The sequence below is a fragment of the Epinephelus moara genome, chromosome 21 (genome assembly GCF_006386435.1).
Source record: "Epinephelus moara isolate mb chromosome 21, YSFRI_EMoa_1.0, whole genome shotgun sequence".
Classification (NCBI taxonomy): domain Eukaryota; kingdom Metazoa; phylum Chordata; class Actinopteri; order Perciformes; family Serranidae; genus Epinephelus; species Epinephelus moara.
The window spans coordinates 8,509,803-8,528,455 of NC_065526.1; the positions used below are offsets into that span (position 1 = coordinate 8,509,803).

General features: G+C 41.3%; 2 protein-coding genes across 2 annotated transcripts; both read left to right on the top strand.

Moving 5' to 3' along the window:
* Positions 1-71: 71 nt before the first annotated feature.
* On the top strand, positions 72-9,768 carry snorc (secondary ossification center associated regulator of chondrocyte maturation). The gene is made up of 4 exons (XM_050032791.1): positions 72-787; positions 1,002-1,423; positions 8,517-8,678; positions 8,769-9,768. The coding sequence occupies exons 2-4, from the start codon at positions 1,096-1,098 to the stop codon at positions 8,876-8,878; spliced, it is 600 nt and encodes a 199-aa protein (XP_049888748.1). The 5' UTR covers positions 72-787; positions 1,002-1,095; the 3' UTR covers positions 8,879-9,768.
* Positions 9,769-13,093: 3,325 nt separating this feature from the next.
* Positions 13,094-17,640, top strand: LOC126382983 (G-protein coupled receptor 55). The gene is made up of 3 exons (XM_050033307.1): positions 13,094-13,162; positions 14,125-14,869; positions 16,820-17,640. The coding sequence occupies exons 2-3, from the start codon at positions 14,141-14,143 to the stop codon at positions 17,018-17,020; spliced, it is 930 nt and encodes a 309-aa protein (XP_049889264.1). The 5' UTR covers positions 13,094-13,162; positions 14,125-14,140; the 3' UTR covers positions 17,021-17,640.
* The last annotated feature ends 1,013 nt before the right edge of the window (positions 17,641-18,653 follow it).

The following is an 18,653-nucleotide window of genomic DNA, read 5'->3' on the forward strand; positions in this document are numbered from 1 at the left end:
CAGGGACAGTAAATGATTGTTATTGCCACATTAATGCCATTGTAGTTGTTCAAAAAGCTCTGCCGACGTGTATGTTATATGTCACACCAGAGGCCGACGCTGATGGTTTATATGTCACGCCTGTCACACCTCTTTTGATTCCGCTAAGCCGTGATGCAGTGTGTAATCACAAACTGGAGTGGAACGATGCTGCCATCATTTGGTTCTGTGTAAAAATGCAAAGGAGGTAAAAAGAAGGGACTTCGTAGCAGATCTATAGCGCAATCTCTGCGTAAAAAGGGCTAATGTAAGCTCTGTCAGCACTGTTGCCGTTGTGAACACCGTTTATGGAGTTTGCACCATTAGCTGCTGGCTGTGGCCTCAGCCACCTCCATGTTGAGAGCCGTGTGCAGACAATCCCGATCTTCTGACAAATGAAGCTCAGCGTAAGTTCAATCAAGAAGACTTTCTTCGTGCTCCCTCCCACTCCCACTGCTCCCTCGAATCAGCTGACTATGGGTGTTCACCCTTCTAGTTATCCAGTCAATCTTCGCCTTGATCTCTATCAGCCAATCAGGATGCTACTGCAAAACTTTAAATCTGTTCTCTGCTCTGCTGCTGTCAGCTGTCATTTTAGGCAGAATTGTCACACCCTGCTCCACCCCATTCACCTCCAGCTATCGTATCCACAGTCCAGGACGAGTTCAACAAAGGCTCATTCCTCTACTCACCCAGATCATCAGCACTTATCCATCTTCCTCTCATCTCATCTTCACCACCTCTACCACCAGCAGCGTCTAGACCTCAGGTTGGTTCCCTATTCGACTATGGATTCATCACCCTCCTTAAATCATACCATCTCTGAGTCACAGATTTGCTCTGAATGTCGCATACAGCCCCTGTCAGACTAAAAGTGTGATTATTTTTTACACTGAGATATCGATACTTTCAGTGTTCCAGTTTGAATCCTTCCTCCACCACTTCCATTTTTAGATTCGGAAAATTAATTTCTTTCCTTTCAGCTTCAAGAATAACGGTGTGAAACGTCCAGAGACCTTCATGATGTGACCTGGCCAAGGTCAGCGGCTACCGCGTGTTTACCCCTCACACCCAGCTATGTGGCCAGAGGAGTTTGGAGTGGGTGGGCCCTGCGATGATGTGCTCACAAAGTCCACACTGTCCAGACAGTCCTGTGCACACCTAGTCCCACCCCTTCCCTCACCCCTCAGCTGCCTACCTCTCCCGCTCCTGTGCTCCCCTGTACTCTTCTCCTGCTCCTCTCCCAAGGTCTGCTACTCGTTTGAAGTTCGAGGAGTTCTGGAGACGCTTTCTCTCGCTCTGTCTGACATCTCATCGCTCTCGGCCACCATGGTTCACAGCAGCAGCTTCTGCAGGTTCCTCCTCCTGATCTTCCTGGGCCTCTTGGTCGCCTTTGTACACACAGGTAAACCTTCGTTTGAGTGGGATTGATATGTTTATGACAAGTATGCAACCTCTAAGAAATACTGGAAGAAACAGAAGATAAAACATGTAATACCTGAGTCTAATTTATAGAAATAATCTGGCTTTCATTCTTGAGATGAAAAATGTGATGTGAGGAAAATCGTTCAAGAAATTCCAAATTAATAGATACTGGCCTCTTGTTATAGAAAAAAAACCGGCTCATTTTAAATTATTGCTTCTCTTTTTTTGCACCCTAGAGCTGTTTCCTTAAACAAGAGCAACACTTTAGAAAAAGTATATTATATTCCCTTCTTATAGCTGTTTGTTTATCTGCTGTCGGTGATTCATGGGCTGATGTTTGGTCCTCTGTAGGTATCAAATCAAAGATGTGTGTATACGTGTCATTTTTACCCTCTTTTTTCCACACACACTCACACACACTCACAGGCTGGGATATGAGAGTCTGCAGCCTGATGTAAATGATGCAGTTGTTGAGCGTCTGAGAGCTGTGAAAGCTGCTCTTTGACAAACAGGATGACTCAGTGGCTTTCATGATGCCCGATGTTTGAACGAAACTGAATACCTGCTGCCCTCTGACTCCTCCAGCGATAAAGTTAAAGTGATTCCTTTTAGTAGTATTGGTCTGAGGTAGTGAAAGGTCCGCAGCTGTACAACTCAACTGGTTCTCACCATGAGTGCTATTTTAGATTGTACAAATCAACACACTGACTTGTCTTTCTTTCACTTTTACTTACTGAATTTCTTTGTTCCTCTTTGCCACGTCTCTAAAAACAACCTGAAAACAAGCTCTGAACACAGCAGAGCAGCTCTCAGGCCCAGAGGTCGCAGCAGAGGTCAAGAGGGCAGCGGGACGACAGGGGTGTAGCAAGTCGGCGATGTCCGCCCTGTCCTGTGGGAAACAAACCAAACATAGCTGTCAACTTTTACATACAGAGCACAAAACCTACTGTTAGAAGAAACGGCTCTGTGCCAACACAATGTCAGGGTTTATTTAACATCGAAGTGCCTACGCTTTTTTAAAAATACCTTGCGGCTTCTTCCTGCTTTGCACAATTTTAAGGTGGAAACATATTTTCAATGCCTCACAACACTCAGCAAACACAGCCGAGGGAAATGTTATGAAGGACGACTGTGTTCTGTTTCACACTGCTTCTCTTTGCAGCCGCCTCTTATCTGTCTGTGGTTGGCACATACAGTCTGTGATGTTTTCAAGCAATGCCACCAATTTTGACCACATCACCAAACCAACCCGGTGACTGAAACATCGTGACATGCTGCCCTGGTAACTGACTCAGCATGGGAAAGAAACCGAGATGTGTCAAATAACAAGCTCAAGAAACAAAGCGTGATAATTACTCACACACTCTCCGTGATCTTCCTTAAAAGTGCTGATCTGATAAAGTGTGAGAGCCTTGTACAGAGAGAACTAGTTTTGTAACCCAATTCCAATGTTCAGAATAAAATCCGAAACACGCTGGTCATCTGTCAGATATTTTACTATGGAAAATGTGACCACCACCTGGTGAAAGTTAAGAGGGTGAAGCAAGGACACACGACATCATCTATGTCATGTTTCGGCTGCGTCGTTTGCGGTATCGATGCTCGGCCAGGTTGCTTTTCACACACACCCGTCTACGCGTTTTGTCATCTCTCCAGCTGGTGTGAAATCCTGGCTGAGGAGGCCTGAGGTACCAACAAATGGCCTGCTGTGTTTCCAGTGTCTGAAATCAACCCTCCTTACAGTCTGCACGACTTTTATGAGTCTGAGGGAGGGTTCTTGATTGACAGGTGGAGTCATGTTAGTGCAGTGATTCCCATCCAGAGGTATTTGCACATTAGGGTGTAGTTACCAGGTGATTCATGGAAAGCTAAACTAATTAAAACTTACCTCAACTAAAAAAAAATGTAAAGTCCACTCCAGACACGTTTTACAGTGTGTAAAAATACTCTGCTATGATTAATATTTTGCTTATCATGGTTTTCCAACATAAGAAGTAGACAAACAAAAAACTCTAAAATGGGTTAGAGGCAGATCTTTCCCCCACTGAGGAATTCTGGATCTGGCCTCCTCCTTGCCTACCACTGCTGCGTGCGCAAGGTTTCGCTTTCAATTTCTGCTTTCTCCAGCGCTCCGCTTGTGGAGATAGGTCTGGTGAGGCGAGACAAGTGCTAAGTTGACCAGCGAAAAAGCAGTGTGCACCAAGATGGTTGGCGATAGCATGAGGGGAAACATCGCAGAGATTTGTTTGAGCCTCAGTCAGACCCAGACCCAGACTCAAACGAGTTGCGCACCAAAGTCAGTGACTAGCAAACGTATCAGAATAATAAGTGTACTTAGCACCTTTCATATATTTAGGTTGTTTGTTAGCTTGTTAGCTTTTAGGTGTCAGTGGCTGACACAGCGTTTGTGTTTGTAGATCATACAATAGTATCTGCTATGATGGGGTTTTTGGTTGATATAGGAAGGATGCTCCAGGGTTGGTTTATATCCAAAAACTGCACACTCTGCCATGTTTGCTATCAAAACTTTAAATTATGCTAACACCAGCCCTCACCCCATTTGGACAAGTCCACTCTGCGCTAGAGGTTTCAGGTTTCTTTGCCGTCAAAGTCTGTTACCCTGTCAGAATGTGTTTCCTGTATTCAACAGCGATTGGCTTTCGTATTGGTGTACCTAATCTAGCTTGCCCACAGTGCATTTGGATCTCAGATTTTAGGGAAAAACACAGACATTACCTTAGTGACAAACTTTGCGCCAAACTCCCAGGAAGTGCAATGGGCTTTGGAGCCAATTTTATATAGTAGCCAAACTGTGTAACTGCAGGTTCCTCTGTCATGTGATGCTCAATAACAGGCCCAAAAAGACTTTTTCTTATAGACTTTTATTTTTTTTTTAAAGAGTATTTTTGTAGGCTTTTTGCCTTTAATGGACAGGACAGTAAGTGAGATGGGGAGACAGAGAGAGAGTGGGGACTGACACGCAGTAAAGGGCCGCAAGCCGGAACCGAGCCCACGGCCACTGCAGCGAGGCAGGGCCTCTGTACATGGGGCGCTGGCACTATCCACTACGCTACCGACGGCCCTTTCTTATAGACTTACATTGAAAAAGAGGCATCTGCAAATCGGTGGATACATTTTTTAAGCATCACAGCCCCCAAGAAATGATTGATTTCACTGTCTAAATGTGATCCATTTGGTCTGAAACATTTGAAAAGTCTAGAAGAGCTGCATGATTAAATCATTTTATCCACATTCAAATTAGCAAAGGGCTAAATTGAAGTTTTCTGCTAAGCTGGCGAAGCCCTCATACGCTTGCTCTCTGGGTCCAATAATGCAGAAGATATTGGTATTTTTATAATCAGGAAGTCAAACTTTTTTGGCTTCTTACACCACTAAGCAACTTTCATAGAAATGAACAGGGCCCTGCCTCCAATGCTGTATCCAGTTCTCTTTATATGTCCAGGCTGTGCAGATACAAGTCAGTACAGTCAAGGTCGGACATTTTTGGGGACATAAATATAAGAACATTTTTGAGAGAGAGGATCTTAAGATTGTGATTTAAATAAATACCCACATATTTGTTAAGACAGAAATTAAACAGCCACATAGGATAACAAATTTGATGTAACACTAGTCTTCAGTGAATGCACAAAAAGTGAGCAGCCATACCGAGACTGTTTCAAGACATTAGCATTATGTGTTGCAGTTGAGAGTGTATGAAAACATTATTTTAGCTAACAAGAGGAGAAGTTTGAAATCGTTAGCTAAAAATAATGGAAGCATATAGATAGTTAGCTAAAAGAAAAACAGTTGAAACAGTTAGCTAAAATTAATAAATAAGTAAGTAAACAGATAGAAGTAATTGGTAAACAGTTAAAGGTCCAGTGTCAGGGATTTAGGGGCAACTATAGGTGGAAATGGTAGCCTTTATAATATTCATAACTATGTATTCATTAGTTTATAGTCACCCGAAATTAAGAATTGTTGAGTTTTCGTTACCTTAGAGTAAGTTGTTTACATCTACATACGGAGCAGGTCCTCTCCCACAGGGTCTGCCATGTTTCTACAGTAGCCCAGAATGGAGAAATCAAATACTGGCTCTAAAAAGGACCATCTGCGTTTTCGTGTTTTTCGCGTCAGCCACTGTAGTTCGTCATACATGCTTGGCAAACAGGAGAAGTTTAAGTTCTGCAATCTCACTGCTAGATGCCATGAAATCTTACAAACTAGATCTTAAAGTTTAAAGGATCACACAGCATTATTGGCTTTGTTGAAGGAGTACTTGAGCTCATCTCACAGGGCTGTGGGGTACATCAGACAATAAAAGTTGCCATTGACTGAGTCACTAGCTGTCAGCTGAGAATAATCGTTTATTTTTTTTCTCAAGGCTTCAGTCGTGTTAATTCCATTAAACAGAAATGACATGCCGACTCCACGTGGAAACAAACACCAACGGAAAACATCATGTTATTATTTTTTGCCTTCTTATTAAATCAAGCTGTCCAGAAGGCACAGCCTTTTACACACACGGACTATTTAATAAACAAGTTTGTTTGACATCTAGTGCCCAGCCGGTGCCTGGTTTGGGCCTGGCCGGTTGTTACTGGTTGCAGCCCGCCGCCCTGCGTGACCGCACAAGCTGCCTTTTGTGCCCTCGGCTGAAGGCCTCATTGATGGCTGAGCTGGCCAGAGGCCCGGCCCTCCAAACCTCCAGCCAGCTACAGGACAGGAAGCTGCACACGACTCAGAGTCAACACAGCAGCATCAAAATACTCACATCAGAGGTGCATATCAGAGTTTAGAAGACAACGCAGCTAACATGCTGATATTAAAGACATGAGATTATATCATACGTGCTAGGATCTGTGTAATGGTGTAACGTTTCCACTCTATCAGAGAGAGTAGTTAGAGGCTTCTTTGATAATGACAGCGGAAAGACAGCAGAGGAAAGATGTAGAGCAGGGTGAAGGAGTTTACCGAGGGCGTCAGAGGCTACAAAGTAAATATGTAGCGTTAAATAAACTGAGTGTAAATATGTTTGGATTAGGGTTTTCTTGGTATGTGTAGAGTTGAGGATAGGAGTGAATCAGTAAGTGGGTGGGCTTGTATGTGAAGTGTGTTTTTCTGAAGAGATGATCGAAATTTTCCCCCTGTACGTCTGAATTTCAAAAGAAAAGCTGTACAGCTGTTCAGTTACCATCAAGATGTCGGCAACCACGATCATCATTTTCATCTGAGGCTCTGCATGTCGTGCAAGGAAACAGAAATGTGGCCTAAAAAGAGAGCTTGTTTCTCTGGCTGTGGTAGAGGTGTGAAAAGTCTCAGGTTAACTTCATGCTCAGATTGGAGGAATGTCAGAGGACAATTTGTGGTGGAAAGAGAACAGACGATTGATTGGCAGAGAGAGTCGTACACAACCTGAGCTTCATGCGCAGTCAGCAGACCACTGCCTCTCCCGACAAGGTGTTTGTGCTAAAGCATAAAATATCCCCCGCTCTACGGAAATAATAAACCAAACATTGGTTGGAGGAGTTTTTTTAGACAATAGACAAACTTGGTTGGACCCTTGAAACATGTCAAGAGGCTACCTGTAGCTCAAACGGACGAAATGTTCATCCTCTACAAAGACATCCTTATGCCCAGGCCTGAGCCGTTAACCCAGTGAGACAGAGAGAGGCTGTTGGGGTCATTACAGACGGGGCCATGTGTGCAGCTCTGCGTCCTGAGGCCTCCACGTCCAGAGAAAAGTCAAACAGAGCCATTAGCAAAGCTGTGCACCTCGTCAGTGAAATTATTACCTTAAAGAGGCAGTGCACCCCAAAATCAAAAATACATATTTTTCTTCTTACCTGTAGTGCTACTTATCGATCTAGATTGTTTTGCTGTGAGTGTTGATGTCTAACTTCTCTCCAATATAATGGAACTAGATGGCACTCAGCTTGTGGTGCTCAAAGCACCAAAAAAACATTTGAGAAACTTAGCAGCAATGTCTCTTTCTAGAAATCATGACCCAGATACTCAAGATAATCCACAGACCTTGTTGTGAGCAGTTTCATGTAGGAACTATTTTCTTTGTACCGAACTACACCCACCAACTGTATGACCCCACAGAAGGAAGCGGGCATCTACTCATGAACGAGAGGCTCGTGTTCATGCCAGTGCGAGATATAAAAATAAATGGTGTCCTCCTCAGCTAAGTTGTAACGTTAGCTAGCTTGATGGTGCTAGGTGAGCTAGCAGTAGATGCACTCTTCCTTCTGCACGGTGATTCGGTTGGTGGGTTTGGCTTGGTAAAAATAGTTCCTACATGAAACTGCTCACAACAAGGTCTGTGGATTATCTTGAGTAACCAGGTCATGATTTCTGGAAAGTGACATTGCTGTTGAGTTTTTCTGAAGTATTTTTTTTTAGACTAGCACCACAAGCAGAGTGCCATCTAGTTCCATTAAATATTCCATTAGATTCCTTTTTGTGAGCAGTTTCATGAAGGAACTATTTTCTTTCTATGGAACTACACCCGCCAACTGTATCACTGCACAGAAGGAAGCATGCATCTACTGCTAGCTCACCTGGCACCGAGTTAGCTAATGTTACAGCCCAGCCAAGGAGGATGGCATCAAGTTTAAATCTCTCGCTGTCACAAGCATGAGCCTCTCGTCCATGAGTGGGTGCACACTTCCTTCTGTGCAGTGATGGGGGTGGGCGGGTGTTGTTCACAAGAAATAAAATAGTTCCTACGTGAAACTTAAAACAAAAAAGTCTGTGGATTATCTTGAGTGTCCGGATCATGATTTCTGGAAAGAGACATTACTGTTGAGTTTTTCAGAGGTATTTTTTGGGGGCACTTCAGGCACCACAAGCTGAGTGCCATTTAGTTCCATTACATGGGAGATAAGGCAGACATCTCTATGGCCAGTATCTCCAACACTTGGCAACTCACACCAAAACAATCTAGACTGATAAATAGCACTACAGGTAAGAGGAGAAATATGTATTTTGATTATTGGATGAACTGTCCCCTTATGAAAACACACAGTGAGTCAAATTGTAATTGTTTTCTTTCTGGTCTGCAGACACAGTCGCAGACTCAACAATCAGAGACAGCCAGGACACCATGTCCGGAGAGCCACCCAGTGACGTCACCACCAAAGACCCTTTCCAGGACATGACGGAGCAATCCTTCACTTTCGACTACGAGGAGACCACACACTCTCAGGCCCTGGATGAGGAGGAAGGTAAAACTGACTCTATATACACCATGACTGTGCCAAACTTATGTGTTTAAATGATTAAAATTCTGTATGTATGTGTATGTGTGTGTGCAGGGGTGCTGGGGCCAGGGGCCATCACAGCCATCGTTATAGCAGTCTTCCTGGGAGCATCTGTCCTCCTCGCCCTCATCGTCATCACACTCAGGAAGTTCACCGCCTCTTAGAGTGAACACATCTTGTGTGCATGTGTTTGAGTGTGTGTGTGTGTGTGTGTGTGTGTTTTTATGTCGATGTTCCTCTTTCGCCTCTCGTCTTAATCTTTCAACTCTTTCTTGCAAAGATGAGTTGTGTCTTTTGCTTCGCTGTAGATGCTGAAAATTGTGGCAGGTCCCTTGACTGACTATTTACAGATTTACACAGTCTGATTGTTGCTCAACATGTCCACGTGTTACTGAAGGTTTAATGTTAGAAACTGGCTGGCTCTTCCAGTGGAAATCATAGCATGTCATTCACTTTTTTTTCTTAATCTTGCATGCTTTAAGGGATTTTTTTTTAAGTTTGTGGGCTGTTTATTTCCTGATGTGAAGTATCCTGCATGTGTTTGCTTTATTTGTACATGAGGTGTGTTTGCTTTTGTCAGTCTGTGTCTTTTTCCATTCTATAACAAAGATATTTCAGATTTGTGTCTAAACATGAGTTGTTGTTTTTTTTATTAGTCTTTCACAATGATTTTAAAGTTTGCCAGATTCATGTCTAAAATATTCCCCTGGTGTCACGGTGCACAAGTTTGTATTGCACCATTTACAAACATTTGTAGAGTCAAAATAAGGAGAAAACATTTTAGAAAGGCTTCTTCGATGAATGTAAACAGGGAGTTGGGTTGTTTTTACCTGCAGAGCAAATACAAAGTTAGAGCGTGGATGAATTTGTGTTTGCACTCAAGTGAGTGTTTTTTGTCGTTGTTATATTTGCAGGGGGGTTGGAAATTATTTTAGTAACATTATTTTGTCTTTTTCTATACGCCTCAGAGTCGTCAGCCATCCAGCTGGATGTTGCCATGGTAATGTCACTGCCAGATTATCTTGTGAGATTTAAGATGAATAAATAAATACAATAAATCAGATGCCAAATGTCTGACTACTGTGTGGGTTTTTTAACATATGACCACTGAGTCAACACAGTCAACAGAGCGAAACTTACAGATTTTTGTGAAATATAAATATAACCATTTCTTTTTTTGGTATTGTATGAAAAACAATTTGTAATGCCAGCCCTCGAGATACAAATAAACATGCATCATTACCAGTATGTAAAATGAAACGGCACAGGGAAAACACTGCCTAAATTATTTAGTTTGTAGAAAAAAAAATAAAAAAATTAAGTGTACACAATATTTTAAAATATTTTCACCACGCTTTACTTTGCCGTCAGACTTCCCTTTCAGACGGGGAACTGAAACCGTAATCTCAAAGCCACCAGACTCTATTGACAAAAGCAGTAATTTTACTTCGCAGAACACGGGACTTGCTGGTCTACCACTGCCTTGTGTGGTTAGCGTCTATGGTAAATTGAAGAAAATATTTCAAATGTAATGTACACTTTAAACTGATACTGACTTTTTTAGGTGGCACAGCAGTACATTGCTTAGCTTCCATGTTGGTAGATTTGATTTATCAGAGACACTGGCAAAGCAGCACAGTATATAAAATAAGCACAGCAGAAATGGCAGTAAGTCAGACTGCAGTGTTTAACTATATATCTTTAAACGTTACAGTTATGGCTGAAAATGACAACAGGAATAAACAAGTTTGCAGATTTAACGCATCTTCCCTATTTAAATCAATTGGTGCACGTTCAATCTGAAAGCAGTGTGCACTGTTTTGCCACGGTATCCAGGTTGAACAACACATTGCCTTAAAACAATGTGCAACGAGCTTTGAGGTGCATTGTCTCTCATTTGTTGGGTGTGTCAGAGGTGTTACCCAACCAGCAGCAACGTTTATGTAAACCAGGGCCGCGTTCAGCTCCGACAAAAAACATTTATTTAAACAGGAACCGTGGTGCGTTGGACACCCTGTTGTGCAAACACAGGCACACTGCCTTTTAATACAGCAGGGTTTAGCTTAGTTAAATTAAAAGAGACTTCATTTGTATCCAGGTTGAACAACGTGTTAACTCAAAACAACATGAAACAAAGTGCAACACGCTTTGAGGTACATTTTCTCTAGTTTGTTGTGTGTGTCAGAAGTGTTACTCAATCAGCAGTGACGCAACACCATTTCTGATAAACGTTTTGCTATGTTTTGCTGGGTTTGAACACTGCCCGGTTGTCTACTCAGAAGTGACTGTTGTCATGGTGATTCCGTCCATAGTCATATCGTAACCACATCATTACTACTGTATATACTCATAGTTTACTATTGGTGTTCGTGTTCTGTTAAAATGTACTTAAATAAATTAATCAATGTAAAAATAAAATCTGCAGCATGTGTTGAAAAGATGTGTATCTCAAATGACGACATAAAATAAGCTCTATACCAGAGGACAATGTGATGTGCATTAATCTATAGAAGCCACCAGCCTCACTTCAGTCACAACAGTAGGTGGCAATGTGGCTGCCAGCTTCATTTGCATTTACAAAACAAAGGCAGTGGTTTTCCCCAAAATGAGTCTTCACACACTGATGTGCCCTCAACCTTTCTGATTTACTCCACATCAAAAACATGTCTCTGCTGACTGATGAGAACTCAAGTTCAAACTGTCCTCCACAAGCTTCACCGATACAGTCTTACATTTCTTTTCTGAACAAAAGGGTCAGAGATGAACTTCTCGCACACTACATACAGTTAAGTCATCTCAGCACCTGAAACCAGGAAACCCTCAAACATAATCACAGTCTAAATCTGCTCTGCAGCTTCTCACCAACCTGAAACACTCGACGCTTTGAATGCTCCGGTTTTCAGTCTCTCTTTGAGACAGGAAGACTGATTTCCACACGCACAGACTCAGACTAATACCACTACTAATACCAGTATAGAAATCACAGCGTTGGAGTAATCATGCATTATGAGTGATCACTGTTACATTTATAGTTTGATGAGGAGACGGAAACTATAAACAAACTAGTGTTTGGCCTAAAAAGGTAAAACATCAGGATGTAAAGTCACCTGCTCCTGGCCTTTTCTTCATACACACAGCGGCTGTCTGTCACCATGTCAACATCACAACACTATGTTTAGTAAACACACAAATCCACGAGATGCAGTTAACAGTCACAACAATATGACCTCGTTTCTTTAAAGTGATGGAAAGTCCAGATTGAGGAAATAAAATACCACAGTCTTGACATGTGGTAGATAGACATGACAGACATGTATCAGCAAATACAGCTTCCTCGATTTATATCTCATCTTATCCTGTTTGAGTTTGTGTCCTTTTGATATTTGGCTCATGTCTTTTCAGATGATTTTTAATTGCACTATTCATAACTTAAATCCAGACAGAAATACGTCAACAACTATTAGATGGATTGAGATTATATACACAGACATTTGTGGTCGTCTTAGGAAGATTCCTACTAACTTTGGTGATCGTCTGACTTTTCAACTAGCGTCAACATTTCAATTCATTGAATACTGACTTCCAGTCAGGCTCAGCTGTACTTTGGTTAGTGCTAATTAGCAAATGTTAGCATGCTAACACACTAAACTAACATGGTGAACATTGTAAACAAGTTAGCATCGTCATTGTGAGCATGTTAGCGTGCTGATGGCACCACAGCTGAGGCGTCTTGTCTTGTTTCTCCAATTATTCTCGTTGACTGTGTAGATTTTATACGTTGTTTTTGATATTTTGTTTTGATATTATTATTAGAGCTGCAACTAATGATTATTTCAATTACCCGTTACTTTGAGGATTATGTTTTGATTGATCAAGTAATCCTTTTTTTCAATGTAATGCCACAATTTCTCAGAGCCCAAAATTATGTCTTTGAATTTTGCGTTTTGTCCAAGGAGCAGTTCAAGTCAAATAATACTCAGTTTATAATAATATAAAACAGAGAAAGGCAGGTAATCATCACCTTTTAGAATTAATCAATTCATTGTTTTAGCTCTAATTATTTTTGTATATTTATTTTGTGTGAAACACCACTCACTATTCCTTACATTACAAATACAAATGAAATCTTCCCTTCTAGCAGTCGGCAGCGATCATGCATGCATGTGTAAATATGTAAAAAGTAAGTACACATGTATAAGAGTAGGTATAAAAGTGGTGAGTAGATTAGACCTGCTGGACGAGTTCACCTTTCCTTTATTTTAAAATGGCTATAATGCACATCTGAAATCACACATACGATGTGTGCCATGACTCAGGAAGTGGTGATGAAACAACAAAGGTAGAGAAAGCAGAAGTGCGTCTGGCACAGCACAGACTGTCAGACAGACACAGACACACAAACACACGCACACTGAACGTTCGACTGAGATACTGCTGGAATCTGTGAGGTAAGAGTGCAACTAGATTTTCTGCTGTGCAAGATACCTAAGAAAGCACAAGGTTCGACTTTTAAAGTGTTGCAGTTAAATGTTTGTGATGGACCAAATGTTTGTTTATCACCTGCTGTTTGAGTGTCTCAATTGCAAGCCAGACTTTCACAGTTAATACTCTAAAATTAGACGTTAAAAGTACAGAATAAGTGTAAAGGAACTGCTGAAATATTTTTGTATTTTAAGTGAAATGGGAACGACATTGATCTAATTAGAAAGGGCGTAGTGTCGATCACTTGAATAAGCCAACAGCATGGTGTAGACATGTCTGCCAACGATTGCCTACGTGGCTTTTAACGTGCAGTTGGTCTGGTGTGAGATTTTTACAGATAAATAGCTGCAGAAATATGTTTTCAGTTTCTCTCTGTGGTATCATTTTTGACTCAAAGTGGCAATAGTTTGAGGTTTTCTCTGTCATGCACTGACATTTTCCTCTAATGACGACTACATACCAACTCCAGCTTCTTCTGAAGGCTCTTTGTATTTAACTGTAATTAAATCACTAAACTCCCACATCATTTCAGTACTCTTTATTAGTGTTTGATTATAGACAGGTGAACTGAAAAGGTCAAACACCAGAGTCAAGATCATGCTTCTTCCATATCTAAATTAACTGTCAAAATAATTTACCAATTTACTTGAACCTGTACCAGACAACCTCTAATTGTAACACTGAATATAAGGCATGTGATTGAAAGTAATGTATGTTCTCTTGGTGCTGTTGGCCTTTACATCACAAAGCAGTTACAAAAACAAGTTCACAGCAACTGAACCCACACAACTGAGGGCTTTCACATGGTACAGTTGTGTATGTTGCATATGTGTCTGTGTGGGAACAAAGAGTAATGACAGGTAAGAGTGATTTGCCTTGAATTCACTTTAGCACAGCTGTTGAAATTAATTCACTCTTTCCCCCGCAGCAGCAGCAGCGAGACCATGACAAGCAACTGCTCCTTTACAGAGGTGGACCACCTGATGAAATATTTGGAGCTGACAATCTACATACCTATCTTCCCCTTTGGTCTGATTCTTAATGTCATGGCGCTCTTAGTGTTCTGCCTCTTTCTGCGGAAATGGACAGAGTCAACAATCTACATGACCAGTTTGGCCCTGATGGACCTGCTCCTCCTCTTCCCACTTCCCTTCAAAATGCACGCCGCCAATCACCGCTGGCCTGCCGACCTCCAGCCTCTCTGTTCGGTCTTGGAAAGCCTGTATTTTATTGGGATATACGGCAGCATCTACACCATCATGTGTATAGCTGTGGACCGATGGGTGGCAATCTGTCACCCGTTCAAAGCCAAGCAACTGCGTTCACCCAAAGCGGCTCTGGGGACTTGCGTTGGGGTGTGGCTGCTGGTGTTGACAGCAATCTCTCCAACCATCTATCGCTTTAGGGAGGACAAGCAGAAGGACTTCCACTGCTTCCATGAGTTTTCAGAGAACGGCTGGAGCCCTCTGGTGATCATCTGCCTGCAGGTGTTTGGGTTCCTGCTGCCGGCGATGGTGCTGATCTACTGTTCGGTCCAGACCATCTGGGCACTTCAACAGTCCGGCCAGCGCAGCCCCCAGAGCCGGGCCTGTGTGAAGATCATCTACAGCAGTCTGAGTGCCTTCCTGCTGCCTTTCACCCCCAGCCACCTGGGCATCCTCCTGCAGTTCCTGGTGAGAGAAACTGCAAGTTCATTTTGAGTAAACTGAACTCTAAAGTGAAAAGAGTGAAACAGGTTTAAGTAGATAACATATAAAGATGAAAACAATCTCACCTCAAAGTCCATTTAGCTGCTGCTGTTATGGAGCTCTCAATCACAAATCTTCATCAGCAGGTGGGGTTTAGGCCAGTTAAATCATAGATGTTTAAATTTCATTTTATGGGATCACTTTAAAGCCCTTGTTACCCATATACAGATATTTTTGAAAACACATATTTTCCCCCTCCGTTGAGAAAATAATTCTGTCCACACAACCTTTGTTTTACAAAAGATCTCCCTCCACACTAGGACGCACAAATGACCCCAAACCCTTGCAAGCATTAGCTGACTTCAGCTACCTTTTTTTTTAAAATACCTGCTCTTCAATACAAGGATGAAGGAGCTCACTCAACATACAAATGATGCTCTGGGTATGCGAAAGTTTTCCTTTCATTCCTCATCAACAACAATCCCACTCTGGGAATTGTCACACCATCTACTCGTATGACCAGGCCTGATTCAAAACCCTCATTTCTGGCAGACTTTAAGACAGCTGCTCATCGCATCATTCTCACAGCCACATATACACACACATTCATATCTTTATTTCTATATTACAACCATTCTTTTACTCGTGTTCTAATTCTGCTAAAGCAGGGAGAGCTCCGGGTCGCTGCATCTATGCGTGCCGCCACCTTGCATTGGTTAAAAGCACTATGGGTAAGTTGTCATTCGACCAAGCAGTGCTAACAAACCATTAGCAAACTGGCAGTCTGCCATTGTAGCATATGCTCATTGCACAAAGCTACAATGTGCATGCACAAATTGAGGACGCGACATTAGCGTTTCCCAAACACTCCATTTTACATGTACACATGAATACACAGTAACTAGAGCTTTAAAAAATCTGCACCTTGAAAGATGTTTCAAAAAATCTCCATTTTAATGATCTACAATTCTGCGTGTGGACGAGAGGCCAAAACATAGAGATTATATCCTTTTACAGAATTATTTGTACACATGTAAACAGGGCCTGAGGACTCAGCAAGTAAAGGATTTCATCCCAAAATGTAGTATATACATAAAAAAGTATAATGTCTACAATGCATATGCCTAATTAATTTTCTAATTAACAAACAATATACATGGAGTCAGAAGTTCCTCCGTTTTTATACCAAACCACATAGACATTAGCTACAAGCATACAGAGCAGCACTGTAACCAGGTTTTCAGAAATACTGACATCCTTTTGTGTTTTTTTGTGTTTTTTTGGCCTGGTTTTGATTAGAGAAATGACAAACCAGTAGCTCAAAGTTTACTACATGATCATCTTCAGAGAAATTTCTCAGGTGACTCAAGGTCTTATTTTTCCACATTTAAATGCTAAAGAAATATGTGCACTGAAGCAAAGAAAGGAGCCAATTTAACCAGTGCTGAAGCACATTGTGCCCTGTTCTTTGTGCTTTTTATTTTAGTATTAAATACAGCATCTGTGACCATTCTAGAAAAATGACTGTAAAAAGATTCTGGAGCTGAGACGTTAAAAACAAACAAGTCAAACTCATCACTGCTGCTGATCTGGCAGGTGGTTTTAGTAAGTGCAGCAAATATACAGAGATCAGTTTCAAAAAGCCTGATAAGAACATGCAAAACCGCAACAGAGTTCACACTGCTGGGTGAGCTCTGTTGTTTGTTTTAATACATCATGTTTGTTTGATGTATTTTAATATGATTTTGTATGGCTGCTACCTTGGCAGGGTCTCTCTTGTGAAATAGATTTTTTATCTTAGTGGGACTTCCTGGTAAAATAAAGGTAAAAATAAATAAAGATCTGATTTTTAAAAATGTGCTTTTCATACATGTAGGCAGGATGGTTGACTAATGTTTCTCTGTCCTCCATGTGTGACCCTTCACATAACTCCAGGTACACCAAGGGATAATTCAGGACTGCGGCAACAAGACCAGGATCAGCCTGTTCATACAGATCGCCATGTGCCTGTCCAACATCACCTGCTGTCTGGACGCTCTGTGCTACTACTTCATCGCTCATGAGGTGAGGAGCACCAAACACACCTTCAGGATGTCGGTCCAAAGAAGAGCCACCTTCAGCACTTCAGAGGTCTGAACACAAAGATGGTTCTAATATGTACTTGTCCTCAGAGGACGGCTGGTGGTGAATACGAGATCTGGCTTCTTGAGTTTTAGCAGGGCAGTGAAACTGAAGAGCCTGTAGCTGACAGTGTGCCATGCACTAAGAGAGACAGGTCAAAGTGCAATCTCAATTAACCACAGTGCTTGAGAGTGAGGCGAAAATGTAGTGTGGGGAGAGGATCTGATGAGCTGTGATACATGATTTGGTCCAGTGACAGGAAGTCTGTTGACGCCTCTGTAACCTCAGACAGCTCCGAAAATGTAGGCTGCAGAAAGAAAATCCGCCAACAAGCCACAATGTGACTTCTTTCTATCATGATTTATGGATGAGCTTGTGATTTGGCTTGAGGCGCTTTGAGGTCATCCAGTCCTACACGATGAGAAACTGGTGTGGGCTACCGTGCATTTCAAAGTAGTCAAAGCCGGCAGCAGCAGCAGCTCATTGCAGAGCTTTGTAGCCTACTGTGTATTACGCTCAATAAGTCAAGTCAAAGCTGCTCTGAATGTTCTGAAGACCAATCATTTAAGATCAGCGCTGATACACTTCAAACCAATTTCATTTAATAGAAAGTGAGTAAATTGTGAAACTAACTGTGATACCAATCAGAGGCGTTATCTATGTAGCATCTCTCATATTTAAAATGCAGATTTACATAAAAAAAAGTCAACTTCAAACAATTCAATCTGAAGCAAGTAAATAAATTAAACCAACATATTCATTCAAATGTTAATTTAAATTAAATATCACTTACCTTGTATGTGAATAAATCAAGACTCCAAGCAGTTGAGATCTGAAAAATACATGAATGTGATTGATTATTATTAATTGATAATTATTTATAATTACCATCTTAGTGACAACAGATTTTAATCAACTTAAAGTGATACTGAAAACATTTTTATTATTGTCTTAATTTTTGAAGTTTTCTTAGGTTGGTTCTTCAGCAAGTTGTGACTTGTTTTTTATAAAGAAAAATTATTTACTTGTAATTCAAGTAACTTTATCTATCAGTGATTGATAGAGATTGAAATATGGCATTGTATATATTTCAAATTGATCTCCGACCTTATTGATGCAAACTCAAATAAGGGTTGTCACACTTCAGTTGCCGTGATACAAATGAGGAAGCAAATAAGTGTAAAGGTCCGCTGAACGTTTTAACTGACTGACTAACTTCCTTAAAATCACCACAGTGTATATACATATATATATATGACAAATGTTAATGTAATCAATGTAATGATTTTTACAATGTAGCTTTAAAACGTGCAATAATGTTGTTAAGATTGTTAGAGGCCAGTTGTTAATGGCAGTCGGCCTGACTTGTGATTGAAACTGTTTTGATATTAGTATGTTTACAGGAGGATATTTGCTTTATATGAAGGTGCACATGCAGTACATGAAGCCGCTCTCTGTCTTATTTTGCTCATGCTGATCAGTCACCTTGTGCTAACAGTGGAAGGTGTCTCCATTAGGGGGTTTACTGTGTATTAATGCTGTTTTAATTTTGTAAAATAATCTCTTCTAAAACCAGAAACAAACGTGAAACTGTCACCTTTTGGTTTATTTGCATTACTTGTGTCTTGATACTTTCATTTTGCACACG